General features: G+C 38.2%; 1 protein-coding gene across 4 annotated transcripts in view; it reads right to left on the bottom strand.

Annotated features, from left to right (window-relative positions):
- The window catches only part of TMTC2 (transmembrane O-mannosyltransferase targeting cadherins 2), a 324,464-nt gene that overhangs the window by 66,557 nt on the left and 233,415 nt on the right, over positions 1-24,492 (bottom strand). For all 4 annotated transcript variants that reach the window (XM_040062636.2, XM_040062634.2, XM_040062637.1 and 1 more), the window contains 2 exons: positions 22,302-22,380; positions 8,800-8,921 (listed from right to left, as the gene is read on the bottom strand). In XM_040062636.2, coding sequence (XP_039918570.1) covers positions 8,800-8,921; positions 22,302-22,380 — 201 coding nt within the window. The remainder of the gene's footprint in view (positions 1-8,799; positions 8,922-22,301; positions 22,381-24,492) is intronic.

Here is a 24,492-nt window from a genome sequence, read left to right as displayed (position 1 = left end):
ATGAACTGATACATAGATCTAAAAATTTAAAGCACAGTTCAAAACGTTAAACTTGGGAAATGGTTGAGACACTGTTAAGCTGATATTTTCTTTGAGTATTATGTAAAAAATAATCAACAATATATTAAAGCTATTTGACAGCCATTTTCTTGGTTTATGTGTCTCCTATCACCAAAATAATTCTTGTTCTATTATTCAAAACAATATAGAAATGTAGGCATAAAATTTTTTTCACCTTGGAGGTTTGTTTTTTTGGTTGTTCTGTTGTGGTGGAGTTTTTCGTTAGGTGAGGTTTTTTTAATGATGTGTCTATTTTGAGTCTTTCTTTTGGGGTAACTTTAAGTCTAGGTAACTTTTATCTCATTAAATCACTGTTGGAAACAAGAAATATTGTGTAAAGTCTTAAGCAAACTTTAAAAGAACGGATTTCATTCTGTACCTTGTGATTGATTTACTGTGTAGACCCCTAGTGAAATGTTCACTTCAGTCATTAAGCTTCGACCATTTTGTATCAAAAATATGCAATGAAATTTGAAGTAAATTTCCAGGTTAGTCCCTTTCTTTTCTGTTCAGTCTTAAACCACATTTTATATTTTCTGATAAAGAAGTGTATTAATATCTACTCATATTTCACTGGCCAGTCAGTAGAATATAAATTCAGTATTTTCACATGCTGTTTTCACTGAGTCCCATGAATTTCTTCTAAGCTAAATTTGGCCTATTTTTCCATGATTACTGACAAAATTACTACACACAGAATAACTACAGCAGCTATATTCTTGTAATAAAAAAAGATCTCTCTTTTGGTGGGTTAAAACAAGATGATCCTTAAGGTTTCTTCCAAACCCAAATCAGTCTGTGATTCTTTCATGAAAGCAGTTCATCCTGTGTCAGTGATGTTCTCTGTAACAAGCTTTAAATCTATGTTGAGTAAAGTGAGAAGTTTCGGGCTCCCCCTTTCCTGTCTACAGGAAGTTAGAAACACGATACGGAAGATGAGATCCCTAAAGGAGGTTAGTGACGGGTTATGTGCATAAATACCTGTTCCAAAGTCATTTATGAACTAGACAGATTTGCTATACTTAAATGAAAATATTCTGGTTTACAATTAATTCTATTACAACTGGCATGCAGCCAAACATATGTCCTAATGGGACTGGAAAGTATATCTATGGATGCAATACTTCTGGCACGCAGACAGCCTCTGAAGAAATACAAGCTCAATAGATGTCAGCTATTGAAATTTCTGTAGTTCAGAAATCCTGTCATTCAGACTGGAGGTGTTAAAGCTTCAGATACACCAGATAACCAAACCTTTAAAAAAGGGGTCAAACTTCCGAAGTCACCAACTGAAGAGGGAAACCTCCTTCCTTCTAGCCCCTACAAGTGAATTGCTTGTAAGCTGGAAACAAAAATGAAAACAACCCACATTTTGCAAACTCAGAACTAAACACAAACTGTGCATGTATCAATTTCAACCCTCAAGAGATTTCAAGTGTCAAGAAAACTCATTGTTTCTGTGTTAGGCTCCAAAGACAAACTGAATACAAGACAGAAAAGAAGTAGTGGCTGTTGCTTGGCTTAACTTAATTTATTAGGTCTTGGTTTTTAGTTCCGAGATTCAGGTGGTTTTAGAGTCTTTTTGCCTTCCGCAATGCTCTGAGCCAGATGCAAAAAAGAGACGGAGTCTTCGGGTTCTGATTTTTCAAGGTTGCGGGCTTTGTTTATTGTTTCTTATCTTACAATTTTCTCAGTGCCCAACAAAGGTCTGTGCAGCTGCTCGGCATCTGTTGACTACTCCCGGACTGGGCTGCCGCTATCTTTTATACTAATTGCTACGTGTTCTTTATTTATCATTCTTTGCCAATACCTATCACTTATACTAAAAAGGTCATCCCTACTTTGGCCCAATCTCTTTAAACTACTTTGTGCCACCATCACTGCAGAAAATGGAGTGAGAGAAGAAGAAAGAAGAAGCAGGAGACAACGCCCCAAATCCTCCATCTTACTCCCATTCACCTCCATACTAAAACCTCAAACCTACTGTTTTCCCACACTGTGATTAGCTAAACTACTATCTTTCACACTCTTGTGGCTTGCAATCCTTCCCACAGTGCAGGAAGCCTTTCCCATGGACTTGGATCAAAGCCAATGTCCCTCTGGGCTCTGGGCCAGGGTCCCAGACGCCCCGTCCAGGTCTCTGGCTTCCCAGGGCAGCCAAAGGAATGCCCTGGACTCCAACACTTAGGCAAGGCATTCTCATGGGTTTAATGTCATTTTTACATTGTCATGACGTGACTTTTACTGAAATATCCAATTTTCCTTTAAAAAAAAAAAATAAAAAATCTTCCCAGAAGCAGTACTAACAGCTAAGGGATACAGTTTCCCAAAATGAAATACCTAAGAGTTTTGCTGATCTAATTAAATTGACCTGTTAAGACAATGCCTTTTCACTAATTAAAGATTTCTCTATGTGTAGGCATTTATTGGTCCACTAATTATTACTGAAAATATTTTTGTTTGCTTTAAAGGAGTTGATTACTAAAAGAAGAAACTGTTCTAGAAGATCATAATTAGATTTAACATAGAGCATTTAAATGACTGTCTTTAAGACAGTCATTATTCTTTTGACATCATGACTGTTCTCCCTTATTCCTGCTTTCTTCCCATTTGTGTAAATCTAGAGAGACAGAAAAAAAAAAGTAGCAATGAACAAGTGACATTAAAGATGACAATATGACAGATTTTTCCAACAGAAATGCAAATTTCCTTTCTGTGCTAGAACACCAGCAGCAAGTAATTACAGAAATAGTAAATGTTAAATTAGTCTATTAATTGTACAACATTCTCCTTTTCCCCTGCTGTCCCATTATTTTCTGTTTTCCCCATCTTCCATTTATTTCTATGTTGTCATTTATTTATATTTATTTTGAGATAACAGTCAAGCACTACACCAATTACTGAATACAGTAGGGTATTTGATAGCAACACTCAGAGTAATTTCAGAACTAACCAAAAATGGCAGGATAGTTCACTGGCCTTCTGTTTGTCAGAAACATAAGCAACAATCAGCTGCAGGTGAAAATATGGTCACTCGCTGAGGAGCAATTATCTCAAAACTTAAGAAAATTACTAAACTTCAGTACTGATACTTGAATATCATAATCCTGTAACTTTTATATTAATCCAAAAAACTGCCAGTCTCTATCATGTCTATGGCTGCCTTTTCCCAATCCCCTTTTGAAGAAAACATTTTAAAATAAAATATTTTATATTATAGGGAATCTTCTAGGATGATTATTGCTGAATTTAATACTTGGAACTCCAGCACCGAAATTTTACAAGGCAAAGAAAATTTTCTTACAGCACTCCGGGTGATTTTCCAAACCAGTAAAAAACAGGAGATTAACAACACTGTGTGGAGCGATGTAAAAGGCAAGAAAACACTGTGCAATTTTTTCCAGAGAAATATAGCAAAACCTGTAATTCCTAAATGCAACACATTAAATGTTACAATATGAGGCTGTCCCTAAGTACTTTAGCAACTTTAGAGCCACTACTGCAAACTATGCAGGGTCATTTGTGGGCTCAACTTCACTCAAAACAGATAAAACAAAACTTATAAATTTTGTTTTGTAATTGTAATAAAGCTTTTCGAACTAGCATGCTACTGTAGCAACCAACCACTGACTGATAGAAGAGAGGCCAGACATTAGGAGGGAGGGTTTCTTAGTCTTCTCTTTAGGACTACTGAAGTAAGAGGAAGAAAAAATAATTAAAAGCCTTACTTGCAAATGATTTTTTTAGCATGACAGCCAATGCCTCCTCTTCTAGAAGGTCTAGAATTTTAAAGCCTTTTAAAAAAATTATGCTTTTCTTTGTAATGTAGAAATAAATTACCTAAGCAAGGGATGAGGCTCAGATGCTGTGGTATGAAAGCTACCAGAAGAGTGGCTACGTCAACTAACATGTCACATTGAAAAATAAATTCCTCAAGTAATTTAACAAGTTAAATTGAAAAGCACATAATGCTGAAGTACTACAGTTCTAAACAGTTACATGACGTTTCAAAAATATAAAAAAGGACAAACCTAAACCTCAGACAACTGGCTATTTTCCAATTATTCTAGTAACTGAGATACTAATCATGATTTTCAACCACTAAATTATGCTGTCCTAACATATTTTCAAGAAAATTGCAGCTTAGTGAGCTGTAATTCTTAGATATAAATATAACATGAACTAATATAGGAGCTAGGAAATTCTTGTGACTTATGATATTAGGTAACAACACTGTAAATTCTTTAGCTGTTCCTCTGGAGCTCTTAAGCTGGTCGGATTTTTCCTGCATATACAGCAGCATGCCCAAATCCATTTGGGCATTACTTGTATCTTCTCCAGCCTAAATGATTCTCTGATTCTATGTGATGCTGCTTCAGTAAGCATTAATACTGGCAACAGACTTGAGAAGGCAGAAAAGCTAAGGTTAAATTAAGCCTCTTCATTGGAATTAAAGTAAGGAAGTAAAACATAGCTGAATTTGCAAACTTCACAGGTCTGACTATACTTCTAGGGGGGTTTATATTAGAATTACCGTTGGCTGCAATTTAGGAACTTGTCTGGAAACTACCTCCTCTCCTCCCTTACACCTCTAATTCCACTGATGGATAAACTTTCTATCTATATTAGCGCCTACATCCAACCCTTCACTTCATCAGCCATCACTTCATCTCACATTTCTCTCCTAGAAAAGAGACACAGAGAAGTGTTATTAACAGTTTTGTCTCAGTACCTATATTCAGAAACAGGTTTGTAAAAAGTTCAAAGGCTTGATTCCAATTGTCCTGGGGTGACTGTGTATCCCCCAATCGTCTATTGGGTGCAAAGGGGAGGGGAAGCGCAGTTTGTTTTTCCCCAGGAAAACTCAGCTCCTCGGAGTGACCTTGAAGCGGGGGAGTTGGAACACGGCAAGACGAAAGAAGCTCTGTTGTTTTTTTTCCCCGGCAGTTAGTTAGTTAGTTTAGTGCTAGTGTAGTTAGACGCTGTAGAATAGCTGAAGCTTTTTGCCTTTTTTTTCCTTTTTTCCTCTTTTTTTTCCTTCCTTTTTTTCTTTTTTGCCCTCTCCTCGGAACCGTTCCAACGTCTACGGACTAAGGACCTAGGGGAAGCACTGGGGGCCTCCACAGGGGATCCACCCCACCAAGACCAGTCCCGCAAATCTCGTTTTCTCCCAGCACCAGCGGAGATGGAGCGGTGGAGCACAGTGACTATCTTCAAGAGGAGACTTTCTTTCTTTAAGTTTGTTATCCCTCCGTAAGTGGCACGAAGCTCTTGTCATCGGGTATTGTGCTGGGAGTGCTTTGCCTGTTTAATAAACAGGTTTTTTCCACTTCTCTCTGAGGAAGTCTTTTCCCAAACCAGTTGGGGGAGGGGAGGGGGGCCCCGTGGGAGGGTTTCTCCCAAAATACGCCTGAATCCACAACACCAATAAAAGACGGCAATGAAGCCTCTAACACATCTCTTCTCTAACATCCAAAAAATAACTGAAGTAGGCTTTTCTCTTTCCTAAATTTACAGGCTGTGAGAAAATTATCATTAACCTCAGGCAGCAGAGTGTAACAGAAGAATAAATCACAGTGGTAGCTCAAATTGGGATGGGGCTGAAATAACTATACCAAAGGGAGCTGCTCTAATCTGAATCCCAAGAAAGTTTATGAAAACTTCCAGGAAGCATGTCAGTCACGCAAATTATATATTTGCGATGGGAACTAATACAGTTCAGTTTGCCAGAAACTAGAAAAAATTCATTTTGTGAATCACTGAACAGACAGTAAGCTGCAAGACTGATTAAGTGACCAAAATGGAAACAAACCCCACATATTTTACTGCCAAATTTCTACATCCATTTTTTTGCTGAATATTTTTTCAGACTTGTAGCTCAAAGAACTAATTGGAATTAATGCAAATTTTCAATAGATCAAAGGTAAAGGAACTTTATATCTCATTCATTAAGTAACTATCAGAAAAATATTGTGCCATCTGTAAGTACTTGGTCATCATAATGTTCCTTGCTATATGTTTATTAAATCCTGAAAGTCTACAGGATATCAGCACCACCTTTTCAGCTTATACTGCTGTCAATATAATGGACATCAAACCTATCTGCACATTGCCAGGAATATGAGAAGCAACAGGAATAAATAAAAAAGGGTCAAGAGATAATAACAAACAAATGTGAGGAGAATAGACTGCGATTATGACACAGAGCAAGTATAGGAAAGCATGTGTGTTGAGAAAGGAAAGGTATTTTATTGCCTATCATAGCTGTATACAGTTGTTCTCCTTGCTGAGACACATTCTTCCACAAACACAGCTCAGATGCTCAAGGCACAATTCACCTCGATCATATCTTCCATTTATATCCCAAGAGAAATGTAAACTGTTCTATTCTACTGTAAGAACTCATGCAGACTTTTCATTACTTCCTTCTAAAAGTTGGGATAATAACACTAAATTTTAATCCTAAACCTGCACTATCATAATGAGGGGAGAGAATTAAAAAAAAAAAAAAAAAAAAAAAAAAAAAAAAAAAAAAAATTAATGGCTCACAATGTTTGTATATTTCTGAGATTTGGAGATTTTGTTATTTTGAAAAAAACTGTGAGACCTTGTTTCCTAGAACCACTGCAAGATTTTCCCTAACAGACCTCATATTTCACACACTCAGTAGTCGAAAAAATTAACCAGAGGAGTACTGGGGTAGGGGTGGGTGGGTGTGTATCAGAAACAAACAAAAATTTGGACTTTATTAAGAAAACTCTTTACTTCCTGTTCTAGCTCTAGGGCAGGGTTAATTTTTGCAGTAGCCAAGAGGGGGCATGGCCAGGACCCAGAGGCTATTCTATACCACCTACCCCTCCAGGAAAGGGGGAAAAGGATTGCTTCTGGATGGAGGAGCATGGTGGCACGGTCAGGTGTTGCTGGGGGTTTCTGTGTTGTGAGCATTCCCATGTGAATCATTTGCCTCTCTCTTACACTTTGTTATTAATATTGTTGCTCTTACTGTTGTTGCTCAAAACAATTTGTTTTCTTATTTTATTACTCTTTGCAGTAAATTGTTTTTATTTCAGCCCATGATCTTTACCTTTTGTGCCTCCAATTCTCCTCTCCAGCCCTGCTGCAGCGGGAGGGAGAGGGGGTAGTGAGAGAGCAGTGTGTGGTTTGGAGTGTTACAGTGGAAACACTAAATTGGGAAATACTATTCCTAAACCACAACACTTCCCCACAGCAATTCCACTAAATTAGCACTTTTGTGTCAAAGATCGGCTAAGAAGCCAATAACACTGACTTTCTGCTATTATTCTTAGGTGCAAGATACAAAGATATCTGCTAGAAAAGCAAGGTAAATAAGGAAATTTCCCTGTATGATCTATTTGTAGTTCTCTTCTAGAAGAAGGCAAACAGTGGGTGCATATATTTGTCAATATCCCAGCAATTTTAACTGGAAATTATTTTAAAAAATCAAACAAAACCAAAACCAACCAACCAACCAACCACCCAAAAAACCACCTTTGCAGGATGTGGAACTTGACAGGCAGTGGGGATCTAACACTACCACCTTGACTTCCATCACAATTTAAAACCTTCCCTTCCAAGCAGTTTTTAATAAAATTCTGCATTTAACATTACATGATAAGACAGACCAATTTTCAAGCTACAGACCAAGTCTTTCAAACTAGACTGTCACCTGCTACTCGTACACAAAACTTCTGTTGCAATTCCTTCCTCTTTTCCAATCTCCTGAAATTAATCATGAGCTGTTGTTTTCCACTGGATAAAAGACATTTTTTGCTTGAAGACTGGCAGCATAATCAAGACCATAGAAAATACCAGGTGAAAAGCTGAGGAACATTCAGTTGAGGAATATTCCCACTGAGGCAAAGGGACTCAAGACCCATACAGAGAGGTATCAGTAGAGCACAGAAAGCAAATTTGAACCCACTAAGGTAAACAATGAAAGCAAATGTAGAATAGATAAAAATGAAAGAAAAATGGGAATGAGAAATTAAAAACAAATGAAAGACAGTTTTTAAAAAAATTATCTGAATTTATAAAATAGATTTAATAAAATTCATCTTCAAAATGTGTGAACATCAAGGAGAGACCAGCACTTTGCTACAGCTATCATATGGGGTAAGTTTAACTGCAGCTACAAGTACACCTGCAGTCAAATTTAAGTAAATTTTACAGAAATAAAGAAGTCCAACTCTTCTGATTTTTTTAGAACTAACTCTTAATAGTGGCATAGTTCCTTTCACATGCTCAAAAGGGAAGTGTAAATTCAAAGCATGAGATGTTATTAGCTAAGTATAGGTGACATCCAGCCATAGGCTGCTCCAACAGCCCTGAACCAAACACCGAATCTTACAGAATTAATTCCATTACTTGTCATCCAAAGAACTTATAATAAAGACTTTATCAAGAGAACTCCTTACTGTGTATTACAAAGTTCCTGTGTCATTATAACTGGGTTTTCTCCAGCACAGAATTGGTATTACCTCAAGAGTAGATGCAATGTCTCACCAAAATTAAAAAAAAAAAAAAAAAAAAAAAAAAAAAAAAAAAAAAAAAAAAAAAAAAAAAAAAAAAAGAGCTGTCGAAGTCCTTAATTAAAAGGAATAACTGAAACAGTGTGACAAATATGGCAATACGCAATTTTCAGGCCGAAGCCTCCCATCCCTTTACCTAATCTGCTCAAAGGACCTGAGACCACTTCCCAAGAGGTGCTGATAAACTCACCGTCAGAGCCAGCAGTTTTCCATAGGTGAGATGGGCTGGGATGTGGTTGCTCTTGGATCGCAGAGACTCCACATACCAGTGCTCTGCTTCAGGCAGCCGGCTCATTCTCATATAGGCTTCTCCTGCAGGGTCAAACAAATGCTAGTGAGAATGCCACAAATTTCTCAAGGCTTCCATAATTTATCTCAATTTTCTATGTTTCAAATGTGCTGAGATCAAGAAAAACATTAATTGATTTGAACTTGTAAGCACACCCACACACAAGAAGCCTCGGAGACACTTGAATGAGGAGATTAGGTTAAGGCCTTATTAGGGCTGAAATAACTGAGATGAAAAGTATTGTTTGAATAGAATTACCAGAGAGAGTACCACCTGCTAAGCTTTGGTCAAAAGCCTCAAAGTAACAGAAATTTTACCTCATCTACTGTGATATGTGACCTAAAATTAATTTGTGTTAGGTAATGTGATATGTAATTAATTCACATTGAAATGTAGTGATATGCAATATCTAATTGATCTGCATTTGGTCTGATTTAAGATCTGTAAACCTAAAGTGTGTTTAGGGTTAACAAAGACTAAAACTGCAAGAAGGGGACATGGGGGTTGGGGAAGAAAAGAATTTCTGTCGGGAAAAGCCTCGGGACAACCAACAAAACTAAAAGAATGGAAAAATGGGGAGATTGGCCATACCTTCCCCGGAGATGGGCGTGCTAATGATCGTACAATTTGGAGAAGATTGGTATCTTATCTGTTCCGGCCCGATTTAACATTTCCAAACCTTCTCCGGACCCAGCAACCATGGCATTGTTCCACTCTGAGAACCTATTCAACTGACCCAGGACCTGAACATGAATACCTAATGAAGCTACCACGAAGCAAGAGTTCTACGGTCGCTGTCCACTCTCAGCGAAAGACTGTATAAAAACTGGAGGTGCTGGGCACCATTTGTGAACAGAGGGGGTTATGGAGCGATAGAGTCCGTTACCATGTTCACCCAGTGCCGAAACCCCGGGGTTCGACGCTATTCCTTTTAATTGTGGCTGTTGGAGACTGAATTTAAGTCTCGGAATAAAATTCTAAATTTTGATTTATGGAATTTGGCTTGTCAATTTATTACATCTACTTTAGAAAAGCTAGTTCTTTTCCATTGGTCAACATTGCAAAACATGGAATAGCAGGGAGAACATGGAAAATGTTTGCATTTAATCATAATAACTCAAGAACCAAAATTTTGTTTCAAAAACTAGGGAATTTTAAGAAAACAGTCCTGGAAGTGCATTGAAGGGAGGGGCAAGACATTAAAAAACCTAATCTCTGAATGTAGTTACATTAGGTCATCTGCCACAACTTGTTTAAATATAAACATAGCAGCCATTACTTCAAAATTGCTAATCTTAAGAAGTCACATACAAAATGACTGAAACTCAACATTTTTCAAAGTGAAATCCTTTACAATGAGAGGCTGAAGCAGGCAGTGTTGAAGAACAATATATGAATGGGATGTCAGAAAGCCTGTTAGATGTTTTTTATATATATTATATATGTGTTAGATAATTGTAGTCATGAAGTTTCTGAGAAAGAGTTTAGCATACACAGGAAGAAAGTCTCTTCAAGAAGCAAGCCAATTTCTCAAAGGTTAGAAACAATCAAGATGAAACAAGTATGTAGTGGTGAAGAATAAACTTTCAGATTAACACTCTTTCACAGCTCTTTCACAAGTACTCTGGATATAAACATGCCCTTGCCTAGATCTAGGACAGTCTGAAAATGCCAGTTGAAGATCCAGGATTTCATCATCCCAGCAGCTGATCCATTTCTACTAAATGACTAAGTATCTTCCAAAAATTATGAAGTCACAGGTTATCAAATGCTACTGCTGGAGGATCAAGAGACTACAGCTGACCCAAGTAAAGATCAGCTAAGGCTATCTCCAGGTGAGTCACAGCCTCTGGTTCTGCATGACATGGAAATTAATAATTGTGAAGGTATCAGGGAGACAGAGGGACCAAGGTTCTTTAATCGAGATTGAAACCAACCACCACACCCCCAAAACTTGGAGAAAAAGATTCTCAGAGAGGAAAATAATATGAGTTATTCATAATAAGTAACTCATGGGAGCTACTTTATCTCTTTATCTTGAATATTTACAGAGGCTATGGAAGATTTTCTTCATAAAAGAAAACTGAACAAGGCCAAGTTTGTTTTTTTTCTCCCCTGTCTTTGTCACCAGAGGAGAAGGATCCCAGGCAAAATGTGGCACTTAAGTTTTGAGTTTCAGGAGTTAGGGTGTGGTGCATGCAAAATTACCAAACTGCAGACCACAGATAAAATGAGCATGATGTAGAGACAGAAGTCATGCTGAGCCACGGCTAAGGGAAACCAACATGATTGCTAAGAACAAATGGACTTCTTTCAAACAAGCCTGTTGTATTTGGCTTGCATCCCTGTTTGGGAAAAAAGTCTGCCTGTTCTAAACCAAAGATCTACATATCTTCCAAAGATTTAGCATTTCGTACTCATGCATTGGTCTGGATAACACACACAGAAGCACTCAAGTAATTCTGCTGCTGTTTAGGGCCAAAGACACAGAACAATTACCTCCAAAACCATCCAGGCTAAATTTAAAAAAAAAAAAAAAAAAAAAAAAAAAAACCAAACAGATAAGAAACCCCAGAAGAACATAAACATCAAATTCAGTGATAGTAACTTCACATGTGATTTTTCCACTATGTTAGCCCAAACAAATAAGTGATGTAACATTATACTTTATCTACACTAAACAAAGTCATTAGGTTTTGAAAGGTCGGGAGAAGCCCAAAGTCAAGCTATATGCTCCCCTCAACTCCTCTCCCTAGCTGCATGCTTTAATGTAGAATGTTTAATTTGATTGCATACTATTTTTCCCACAGGCCCTTACTTCATCAGCCTACAGGAAATGAGGAATCCATGTTGTCCTTTTCTTCAAGTGGAAAATTCCACCCCAATCTGTTACAGCTTGGCAGAGTTTCAAGCAATTAACAACAAGATGCTTTAAGAGTAATGTAAACAGCCATAAGTGACAGCTATTACCTATGGGTAGTAAAGGCTGAACGGACTGCCAAATATCAAATAGATACAAGGTTCTCGTCTATTTTTCATTATGAATTCTGATAGAAGAGATTAAAAACTTTAGAGTACTTGCAAATTCAACTTTTAATAGGTTTTAAGAGCTCAACTACTTCACAAACTAAACTCCTAAAACTTTGAGGACATTTCTAACCAGAGCACCTAGAAACAAAGCTACAATATGTCAATCTGTAAAGAAAGAAACTGTATTCCCCTGAACTTCACAGATGAAAACTGGGAGGAGCTGATGACTTCCTTGAAAGCAGGGAGGCTCTGCAGAGAGACCTCAACAAACCAGCGAGATGGGCAATCACCAAACATATTAAGCTGACCAAGGGCAAGTGCCAGATTTTTCACCCAGGATGAGACAACACCGGCTGTACGGACAGATCGGCGAATGAAAGGCTAGAAAGCAGTGCCATATAAAGGGTCCTTGTTGACAGAAAGCTGAACATGAGTCAGCAGGCCCCTGGCAGCCAGGAGGGCTAACCCTGTCCGGGGGGGCATCAGGCCCAGCATCGCCAGCTGGGCAAGGGAGGGAATTGTCCCACTCTGCTCTGCACTAGAACGGCCTCACCTTGAGTGCTGGGGGCAGTTTTGGGTGCCACAATATAGGAAACATTTTAAACTATTAGAGAGTGCCCAACAGAGGACAATGAGGATGGTGAAGGGCCTTGAGGGGAAGCCATATGAGGAGCAGCTGAGGTCACCTGGGCTCTTCAGCCCAGAGGAGACAGAGGGGCGACTTTATGACTTCATTTGGAGGGGAAAGGGGTGGGCAGGCACTGATATCCTCTCTATGGTGACCACTGACAGGACCCAAGAGAATGGCCTGAAGTTCTATCAGGGGAGGTTTAGGTTGGTTCTTAGGAAAAGGTTCCTCACCCAGGGGGCAGCTGGGCACTGGAACAGGCTCCCCAAGGAAGTGGTCACAGCACCAAGCCTGACAGAGTTCAAGAAGAGTCTGAACAATACTCTCAGGCACATGCTGTGACTTTTGGGGATAGTACTGTGCAGGGCCAGAAGTCGGACTCAATGATCCTTGTGGGCATCTTCCAGCTCAGCTGATTGACTGAATCTATGACTGTTTGCAGATAATTCCCTAAAGCTGAAGATTTTTTTCTGAGGAACATGTATCAAGAATTCCTATATTATAAGTAATTAGAACATAGAGTACTACAGAAGGAAGCACTGTTATGGGGGTCTGTTATTAATTCCATCTTCTAAATGAAGAAAAGAAAAAGGTGAATATTAACAACAGGTCCTACCACTGCCATACTCAAAGCCCAGAACAGAGTCAAGCAACAGGCAACTGAACCATTAATTCAATCAAGCGAATTTATGCATTAGGCTGATGCAATTTAAAAATAGCTAAGACACCTTGAGTTAATTTTCCAGCAAAATATCAGAGAAAGCAGGTATGGATTGATTTCTGTAATTCAGGATGTATTTGTGTGTCTGAGATTAAAATAAGAAAAATAATATTTGCTATTTACAATCATGCATTCTTATAAACTTGCAACACAAATGACTTAGGCATTAGAAAGATAACAGGAGTGTCCATTGGCAGAAAATATGCAATCCAACATGTAAACAGATTTCTATATTTACTTTAACAATTACTTTTCTTGCAAAATCTTTCAAATCTCTTGCTAAAAATCTGAAAGATCACACACTGACACTTTATTAATAAAACTTGTCAGATCTATGAAGTTCAACAGAAGTAACAGTAACAGAGAAAGAAATTCATGGCAGTGAAAACCTTAAGATATAAATGGTCAGTTATTTCTAGTCCCTAATCTGTATCAAGACATGTGCAGCACTGCCTGCACAATGAGTGGCCATAATAAATCCAACAGAAGACTGCAGTAAAATAAGTAAAATCAGTATTTCAAAACTGTTTCCAGTTTTACAGGAGTTAGTTAACATTTTCTGAGTTTATAAACCTATTTCTTGTCTTATTCTACTAGAAAGATCACATATTATTAACCTGTAATTCTCATTTACTAATGTAGTGCAAGAAAAACATTAATATGCAACTGAAACACCATTTAAAGCAGGGCATACAAAGTTCATTAACATTTCTATTAATACTTTCAAAGAAATTAGAAATGGGATACTTTTTAGCAAGATATACACCACCAAAATGAAAACCCCTATACTCAAGTGGATTGTATTTAACACAAAGATAGACTACTTGAAAAAATACAGTTCACCAACAGTATTTTCCCATATTTGCTCAGAATCCCTGGAATTTAAAAATAATTCTTCAAAATAAAATTAAACAAAATCCCATGAAAATAACAAACTAGTCAAAAACTCCCCACTAAAATCATGCCAGAATATTAATTATAATTAGATATATATGATTATCATAGTATTAACAATAATTAACATATAATTAATAATTAATAAAACCTCACAACAATCATAATAAACATTAAATATTTATATTAAATAATGGTGCTACTAAAAAATTAGCTTGCTAGCAACCATTTTTCCTAAAGGCTAATATTTTACTTGATAATTAAGTGGAATGCATTTGTAAGAAAAATAAATTTAAAAAAAGGACACAAGATTTTCCAATACATGCCACATGTTGTTAAAAAGCAAAATTAGGTCGCATTTACATGAATGCATGTTACACGGTTCTAGCTGAACCTCTCATATGCTGATTTCATGTTTTTCTGTTTCAGATGCATGTAGTCATGCCAAGCAAATGCCATATCCTGGTAGAGAGCATGCCAGATTTTATAACCAGAAAGTAGAATAGAACTGTGGATGTAAAAGCACTGTACCTCCACAGGAGTAAGGTACCCATACATTCAGATTAAGAAGATATGTCCCTCCAATGGTCCTCCTTTTAGGGAGGAAAAGACAACTGAAAAATTATCTCCATAAAGGAGACAATGTAGGGTAAATATACCTTGCATCATCCTTATATGCTAATTATCTGCTCCTCAAATTTTGAGGTGGTAAAACTGTAATATAGAAAACATGAAATTTGACATGGACAAGACAAATACAGATGTCAAAACAAAAAGGAAGATGGAGATGCCCTTTGAAAATAAAAATCTCTAATATATACATTCCATCAGGATTTAAATTTAATTTTTCCATCATTTCTTTTAATTGGGAGTATAAACAAGTTGCCTTAAAAGTGATGGAGAATCCCTGCGTGTTGCAATACCACAAGGAGTTTGTATCTTTGATAATGCAACCGTGCACCTTGTGCAAATCAAGGCTACAGATGTGCTTACCATAAATGTACCTCTCTAGATATATGACTTCCTCTTTTTTCCCTTTGGTACCAGTGCATAAAATAACATCATAAATCCGGAAGCAGAGTATGATGTTGTACTATACTGATGTATAAGATATACTGCAACAGATTAACAGTTTTGGTTATAAATATGCAGTGCGTGCATATCTTCCCTGAAAGAGCTGAAGCATGTGAACATAGTGAGCATCAAGTTCTGCACAGACCAAGCATATTGTAAGTCAATTTTTTTCCTTTTATAGAAAAATCTCCTTGAAGATTTCAAGGAATGTATTGTATTTTGTCAAGGTTTTTGATGTATGGGAGTCAATTCACATTTACTTAGGCTGAACAAATTCTTATAGGCCTCAATTAGCTGAAGTAAAGCCTTATCTGATTTAATCAGACCACTAAGCTACTTTTGAAGGAAAACATCTAAAGTAGAAAACAGATAAAAATGAAAGGCAAAATAGCATCAGTTGCAGCATGGAACAGCATGGACATTGCACAGCTGTTTCCTGCTGTACAAAGGCTTCCAGTGAAAAGAAGTATACTAACAAAAATAGAGGCATTGAGCTCACACAAGATAGGTAATTTCATTCCATGCCAGGATAGGTTTCTTTAAAACTCTATTAATTGAAGCACTTTCCATTAGAATCATGCAAAACTACTACTAACTGGGATCCCTGTAGTCCATTTTCAGTATTGGACCTTATTTTTGGTCTGCAAATATTATGATTATATTTATTTTCATATAAACCCCTGCATTTATGCAGGGCTTAAATGCATTTCATCCTTAGAATCAGCTTTCAGACTATTACCTAAGAAAACTCAAGCACTTCACATTAAAATGTAGATCAACAGTCCAAAGAGATAAAACTAAGAAAATCTGGGAACCAGGGAAAAAAAAACCCCTCAACCAAACATGCTCTTGAACATTGAATCAATTACCATTTCCAGCAATCCACTGCTGTTACCTTCATACCCAGCTTGATTGCCTCAAAGCAAAGTCAAAACACAGGAGACACTGCAATCAGATTGAAGATTCATACTTAGAATCATAGAATCACAGAACCATTTAGGTTGAGAAAGACATCAATCAAAGTCCAATCTTCGACTGAACATCACCTCAACTAGATCATTACACCAAGTGTCCCATCCAACCAGTCACTTCTTGAACACTTCTAAAGATGGTGATTCCACCATTTCCCTGGGTAGCCCATTCCAACTCTTGACAACCTTTTCAGTGAAAAAATTCTTCCTGATGTTCAGCCTCCCCTGGCACAGCTTGTTCTGGTTTCCTCTTGTATTGCTGGTTGCCTGGCAGAAGAGACCAACCTTCCAGCTGGCTACTTTCAGGTAGTTGAAGAGAGCAATAAGGTCTCCCCTGACTCTTCTCCAGGCTAAATATGCCCAGCTCCCTAAGCCGTTTCTTGTAGGACTTGTGCTCCACACCCATCATCAGCTCCACTGCCCCTCTCTGGGCATTCTCCAACACCTCAATGTCTTCCTTGTAGTGATGAGCCCAGAACTGGACAGAGGATTCAAAGTCTGGTCTCATCGGTGCAGAGGACAGATAGTCAGTAACTTCCCTGGTCCAGCTGGCCACTATTTCTGATACAAGCCAGTATGCCTGGGCACACCCTGGCTCATGTTCAGCTGTTGGTGACCAACATCCCCCAGGTCCTTTTTCTCTGGGCTGCTTTCCATCTACTCTTCCCCCCGCCTGTGGTTATTGTGACCCAAGTACAGGACTCAGCAATTCACCTTATTGAACCTCATACAATTGGCCTTGACCTATCATCAATCCAGCCTGTTCAGGTCCCTCTGCAAGCCTTACTGCTCTGCAGCAGCTCAATATTCCCAACCCAACTTAGTGTCATCTGTGAACTTACTGAGGATGCATTCAATCCCCTCATCCAGATCATCAGTAAAGATATTAAACAGGACTGGCCCTAATACTGAGCCCTGCGGAACACCACTGGCTGCCAGCTGGATGCAGCATTACCTACTTAGCTTTGGACACCAGATATAAACTACCACAGTCTGCAAAGTCTCAGAGGGGGAAGGATTAAAGCATCAGAATGAGGGTGGGAAGGGGGAGAGGAGGAAGCCCAGAAGCCCAGCATTTTATTTCCATAATCACTGGAGACAACACCATTCTTATTTCCATGGAACATGTAATAAAATGTAGATATGGAAGAAAAAAACCCACCCTTTTCCCATTCAAGCTAGTTTTAAAAGAAAAAAAAAACAAAAAAACAAACAAAAAAAAAACCCAAAAAAAAACCCCCCCCAAAAAAACCCAACAGACTTGTAATGTAGACTTCGTAAGAAATTACCAGTAAAACTTCATGAGATGCATAGGAAGTGCACTGATGACTAAAGCTTAGTGCAGGTACCATACTCTGCATAAGTTACAATGTGGGGCATGTATTTTGCAGATTAATCATCTTTGGATCTTATAAATTAAGTGTTGCTCAGCATGCACAGTAAAGGGTTTCCTGGAGTCCTAAACACTATTTCAAAATAATTCAATAAGAAAGCATCTAATGGGAGCAAGGGGTGAATGGGATAGGAGCCTTAACAATATTGACAGGTTTGCAGAAACAGCCACGTCTGCCCAAAAGTATAATCCAGTGATCAAGTATGATCAAGTGATAGCTATATCATCAACACAGAAAGTCTCTCTGCATGCTAAGCCTTTGTACTTATGATACAAACCTCTGCACCAGATATAAAATCTGGCTCCCCTTTTCTGGACTGTACACTTATGAATGATTTGTTTTCTGTCCATGTGCAATCCAGCAGATTCACAAGGAGAAACTTAAACTTTGTGCATCCTGAACTGTATTCACTCCTGCAATGTTAGCTTTTTTGTGACTTGTATTTTTCATAAAAAATGTTTGTAGGTCTGTGCCTGAAGTGAATTTGAAAATAGACATTCAGATATTAGTTAGCAAGGGCAGATGAAGTGCAATCAAGACATTTATCTTTATGACAGTACCTTGCCAATCTAAACCTAAACAATGCCATCCCACCATCTTCCTTGTTATTGTTTGGTATTAAAAATAAAGCCTCCACACAGTCCACTCCACACCACTTAACTGTCAGGAGTATGAATTACTGTAGCAGGTGGGCTTGTGTGGTTTTAAAAGCAATGTAATACAAACAACTGTACAATATCAGATTCCAAGAAAGCAAAAGACATCTAGAGCAGAGGCTGATCCTTCAGCAATCTTAATATTGGCATAAAAGTGTTCAAGATCCCACAGGGACAATTTTATCTTTTGACCTCAGGCTTTAATTGAAACTTTAAACAGAATATATTACCTATTTAATACAGCTAAGCTAGACTCTCTCCTTTGTAATGCAAGTTACCATGCCAAGCAAATTAATCTGTGTAACCTTAGCATGTACTTTTTAATTTACATCAAAGTAATTCGGTATACAGAAAATAAATACCAAGCCAACATTATACATCTTGTTGAATAATTATTTTGATTCTAGTTTTAAAGTTTCAATTTTTAGCTGTTTTGGGCTCTCCTAAGGAAAAAAAAAAAGAAAAGTTTTATTTCTTGATAAAATGCCAGAGAAACATATGGTTTCCTTAGCTGAGCTGTTGCACACCTGGCAAAATAAATCACAGCAACAGGAGACCGAAATCTTCCCTGCAACTTTTTCACATGCACAAACCTAGAATATCTGATGCTGGATAATGTACTGTATTTTGTACCATGAAAAAAAAAGCGAAGTCAAATAGATGTGTGCTTCTTGAGCCCCAATACTTCTTTCTCCCATTGAGATGCAAATTACAGAGTGTTTTAAAGGATGAGAGTCTGTCAGGCAGACTGACACACCAGAGGAATGAGTCACTGGGCATGCCAGAGCAAAAGGCCAATAGAAGCAAGCACAGGAAAAGAAGTGTAAAACAAACAGGGAAAGCAAGTGGGGTAAAGGCTTAGCCCTGCTGGAGTGTTAATGCTACTACACTCAGAGTGCTGGAGTTCAAACCTGATTCAGTTTAAACAGTTCATCTCCTGTTTATTCTCTTTCAAGTAAGTCACGTACATCATACATGAGAAAAAATACTTTCCAAAAAATCTTCAATTGCATGAATGAATAGTTATTAAAAATTAGAGGAAGCAATGTTTCCTCATATGACATGCCAATATGTAGCAATATGTGTGCCACTCAATCAAGCAAATAGATTGCCAGAGCCTGGGAATACACTCATCCCAATAACAACCATATCAGATAATCCTCAAATTATTCTTGGATTTCATAAGCTGTGAAGACTTTTTCCACATTTAAGGAGGTGGGGAAGACTACTTCCTTTTGCTACTTCCCAGGCAGATGGGGAGCACTCCCCAGTTTCTACCCCTTCCTCCCCAGCAATGAGCATACAAAGAGCAGGGACAGCTCAGTCATGTTTATGCAGTTGCAAGCACATGAGACAGGACTGGACTATCTCAGTTCCTCTAGTCTCCCATTTAAAGGCAAGAAGTGGTCAGACAAGTTTATGTAATGCTGTTTATCAAAGAAAGTGTTATAGCGAACATGTTTATAATTTTGTCTTGAACATCAAAACAGAAATAAACACTCCAGGCAGCCTTCTGATACTCAGTGACAGCGTATGAGCTGCAAAGCGGTTGCACTCCTGATAATGGATGTGGTTGCCTTGTTCTACTGTCACACTGAAAGCAAAGAGAAGACTGAAAAGGTATTTAGGATTTATCTCACCCAACTCAAGCTACTAAGTCTAAGTTAGTCATCTCAGCTCCTTTCAGAGAAGTATGCTTTCAGAGATTATGTGTATAATCATAAATAGATGTCTAAATCAGAAGGGCGTCATTATTCCCCAGAGGTATGGTTTTCTTTCCACACTATAAAGAAGCATAGCTACCTAGCTCTGTCTTATCATCTCAAGTAGGAAAGACTAAATGCAGGCATGTAGGCTTATGTCGACACATCCAGGACAGCTTTGAACAAATCAGTCTGAGTCATGTTAATATAGCTGCATTGCATTCTATTCAAGTCACTACCCAACTTTAGGTAACCTCTTAAGATTGCCTCTATGGCATAACCTACAAGCAACACTTCAGCAACCAGTGTGAAGCAAGCTCTATCTTTCCTGCAAGCTGCCATCACAACAGCAACTAAAATACTAAAACAAGCTGTGTTAATGGTAAGTTGAAATTCTCAGAGCTCCACAAGGAGCTAAGGTACACTTGGTTGACTGAGTCTTGTTATGCCGCCAGGACATCTATGAAGTGCTGGCAGCAGCTTAAAGGAAGCAGAAGCTAGACTATGGGCTAAGGAGAGAAGGGAGGAAGTAAAGCAGGATCCAAGCCTGGGCAAAGGACTAAGCTAGTCTTTGTGGTTTTGTGAGTTAAAAAATGCAAACCCCACGAACTGAGTGAACTTGGACATCACTGACTGTGCTTGCAAAGGAAATTAAGAAAGGCCTCCTGAACCTAAAAAAAAGCAACCAAAAAAAGGGAAAAATCTGAAAAAACTCATAGGTCATAGTGGTTTTAAAGGTAGCATCTATTAATTGGAAAAGAAAAAGAGTAGCTCCAATCTGCTTTGCAATGGGATAAGAATTACATGCAGAAACAGCACTGGTTCATGTTTTCCAGTTTTGTATTCCAAGGACCACTTTTATCAGAATTACGAAAAATTTATCTACACGAAAGAGGGCAGTCAAACTTCAGAGAATTTGCTGAAACGTTGCAGTATTTTAGTAGGCACTATAGGACACCGATAGTAGGGAGAGATTTAATTCCCACATTGGTGACTGTTGATACTATCACCAAATTGATCAGCAAATGATAACAAATAAAGCTCATAAAACAATAATTTCACTAAGACTGACAATGAACAAAAATATATGTAATAATCAGTTTGTGCAATTTATGGATTTTAGCCATTGGCATCAATCTGGTAAAGCTTAGTGTTCAGGGAGAAGCAACTATCAATTGACATTAGATACTTGGTCACTGTGGCAAGAGAACTACTTAATCTAGAATTTACATTTTTCAAACATACAGCATCAGTTACAATTTTACTTTTCCTTGTGCCCTAGTACTTGTAAGGTTCTAATAAAAGATGCCTTTCCTGAATAAGTAGTCAATGACTGTGTAAAAGCAATTAGTATCAACCAATACATTCCTGTGTATACAAGGCTTTGGCAGGGGGAAACCACACAAAACCCCATATGCTTTCTGTAGATCCTCATTGTTTCCACAGAAATTTTTAATTGTTCCACTTTGAACTACTTTAAAGCAAAGGTTCTTACATCCTTTTCTATCCCAAACAAGAGAGTACTGGGCCAAACACTGAGGTTGCTTAGCAGAAACACATGAGATTTGAAAGAGATTCCACTTACAAGCATCTCTGGAACAATAAGAACCAGCCCTCTTGTTTTCAGATCTGAGTACTATATGTAATAATTCATTTTTTTCTTTTATCTGTTTAATGTATTCCATATAAAAATGCAATGAATAATAAGAGGAACTGAAGTTAAACAAAAAATATGTCACAGATAAACTGATGGGGTTTTGCAGTGCTCAAAGAACTCCTAAAATTTTGAAGGACAGATAGCTGGTCCGGGGGAGGGGGAAAAAAAAAAAAAAAAAAAAAAAAAAAAAAAAAAAAAAAAAAATTGTCTCATTGTAGACATCTAAACCAAAGTACATCTGCTGGAAGTAAGTTTTTGGCACAACCTAAATAAAAACATACAACTATCTCTGTGGGTCTGTTTGAACACCTTGTTGATTTACAAGGCATTTCAACATTTAACACCCACACACATGTGGACACATAGGGCCTCCAAAGTAGTGGATGAGATATTCTGGAGACAAAGAAAACACTAATCTACACATTCTAAATGTAAAATTGCTACATTGACACTCTTAAAAGCATCCAGTGTCTAACAGTCTCATCATTTATTGTACCTTATCCGGCATTGCAGTTGCCAGCATTTAAGCTCTGAACCTAGTTTTGGCTTGTACTGAAGGTAATTATTTTGGGGTTTTATTAGCCCATTACTTTGAGCATCAGTTGCCTGGATAAGGTCTTTTGTTTTCAACCTGACTCCTCAAATATCATTCTGAATCACCAACAATGCACTTACCCATCATGTTATATAGGCTCTGTGGTGCAAACTGCCTTGGCATTTTCTGTATTGCTTCCTTGTAAACCATAAGGGCCTCCTGAAAAGACACACACAGGTGGAAAAACACCAACTTAAAAAGCATCTTTTCACATATAAAGTAAAACTAAACTATCTTCGTTTCCCAAATGAAAGGTGCAGGGATAGAGAAAACACATCGGCATCAAAAATGCCACAGAAAGTGCAAAATCTCTCCTTTTGAAAAGGTTTTTATCAAATTCAGTGAGGCTTATAGAGAAGAGATCAAGTTAGTTCCAATATTGCAACTTCTTTTCCAGGAAAAAATAACAAGGACTTTTTTTTTATACTTCTTAATGACTGATGAGTTTATGAACATAAAATTCTATAGGCTGTCAAAGAATACAGAGTATTATTGAACTGCAGACAAATGACACTCTGATGATTAACTACATTAAGTGATCTAAAAATAAAGAAATCATTGTCTATTGCCAAATAATAACAAAGCCTAAGTCCCACAACTGAAGCCTGCTCCACAGAAAGGATGAGATGCACTATAAAGTCAAGAAAGCCAAACCTGGAATTCCTTTGCAAATACACTGTGCCTTGAATTACCTGATCACACAGTCATCCACCACTTTGAACGCTAGCTGGTCAGCCTGTTAGCTCTGCATCAAACAGTCACAGCTTATGATGACCACCAGGAAGAAATCTGAAGTTTTATATTCTTAAAAGCTTTTGTATCTTGCAGGTATTGAGCTCCAACTCTGCTCTCTATCGGCTGTGCAGACAACATGCTGCTGTTCTCTCTCTATATATGCATTAGCTGTCTGTGTTTTAACCAATTAGTAACTCCATCTGACAGAGGTGGATGCAGCAGACAGATGACAAGGGAATCTGTCCAGCTTGTGCATGCCTGATCTTAGACGGCCAACATAACTGTCACGGCCAGGAATACTTTACATGGATCAAAATTACTCACAACTCCTGCTCTGAAGTACACCTGACAATGCAAAGAGAGAACGAATTTCTTTCAAATACTGCTAAAGGTCAAACTTCAAGTGAATGTCAGGCTTCAGTTAAGCTCATCAGGGAAAATGGAGAGGAATCACAACAGTCACAGATGAATGTTTAACTGAGATGGGATGGCTTGGGTGCAGTCTATTGTTACATTAAAAATATCCAATCCACTTTAGCACTTAGGTCAAGTTATTTGAAAATAACACACAGTGAGATATTTTCAATCACCAAAGTTTTAAATTATTTCAACTGGGTCTTAATTTTGGAGACTTAAATGCAAGCATAATTGCACTTTTCCTGCTAAAGATGAACTTAGTGTGTTTTGAATTATAATGCCTCTACACTTTAGATTGTCTGGCCTTTAATCAGGTTTTATCGTTGCATACCAGCTATGGGTACAAAGCCAAAACCAATGAACTAACTATCATAGGTTAGCACAATTTTGTTTTCTAGATATAGAGAAATGTAATTTTTTTTTTTCCTGCCCTAACAGCGACGTAAGTTGGGGGAGGAGGAGAAGGACCTATCAGAAAGCAGGCTGGGATATTGACAGCTAAGTTGACTAATGAGAACTGTCAGTGTGACTTGGGAAGGAACATTTAAAACTAATCTGCTGAGACTGCCCACTCTTCTGCTTCGGTGGCTTGCCGTGAGGTCGGGCCGGGCCCGGCCGTGTCGGGTTCTGCTGCCTCTCTAAGCGGCCGGGCCGGGGGTCTGGGGGCCGCTGCCTGCACGGGGAAGGGTTAAACCGGCTGAGCCCCTTTCTCTTGCTTGCTGGGAGGGGAGAGGGGCAGCTGCAGCTCGGCAGTGCGGGGCCATGTGCTCAGACCACGGCAGAAGGGGCCAAAACGTGGCCCAGCTTAATCACCGCTGGCAGCGGAGAAAGCAAGCCTGCAGCTCTGTAACAACTTTGAGCTGGACTGCCTTAGATGAGGCTGAGGGGTGGAAAAAGAGACATTTGCCGGTTTCTTCTACCAGCTCAGCGTGTGCACGTGGCTTTGCAAGTACGGGCAAAAAAATTTAACCCTTTCTTAGCAATACAGAACTTCTAAAGCACAATTCTTCCTTGAGAGAAAGAAGAAAGAAGAAAACAGAAGGTACATAGATATAGAACAGACACTGCATGAAGTCAGTTAGATGAGAAGTGAAAGAACTAATAATACTGGAATAGGAT

Source organism: Hirundo rustica, chromosome 4 (genome assembly GCF_015227805.2).
Source record: "Hirundo rustica isolate bHirRus1 chromosome 4, bHirRus1.pri.v3, whole genome shotgun sequence".
NCBI lineage: Eukaryota > Metazoa > Chordata > Aves > Passeriformes > Hirundinidae > Hirundo > Hirundo rustica.
This window is presented reverse-complemented; position numbering and strand designations above follow the sequence as displayed.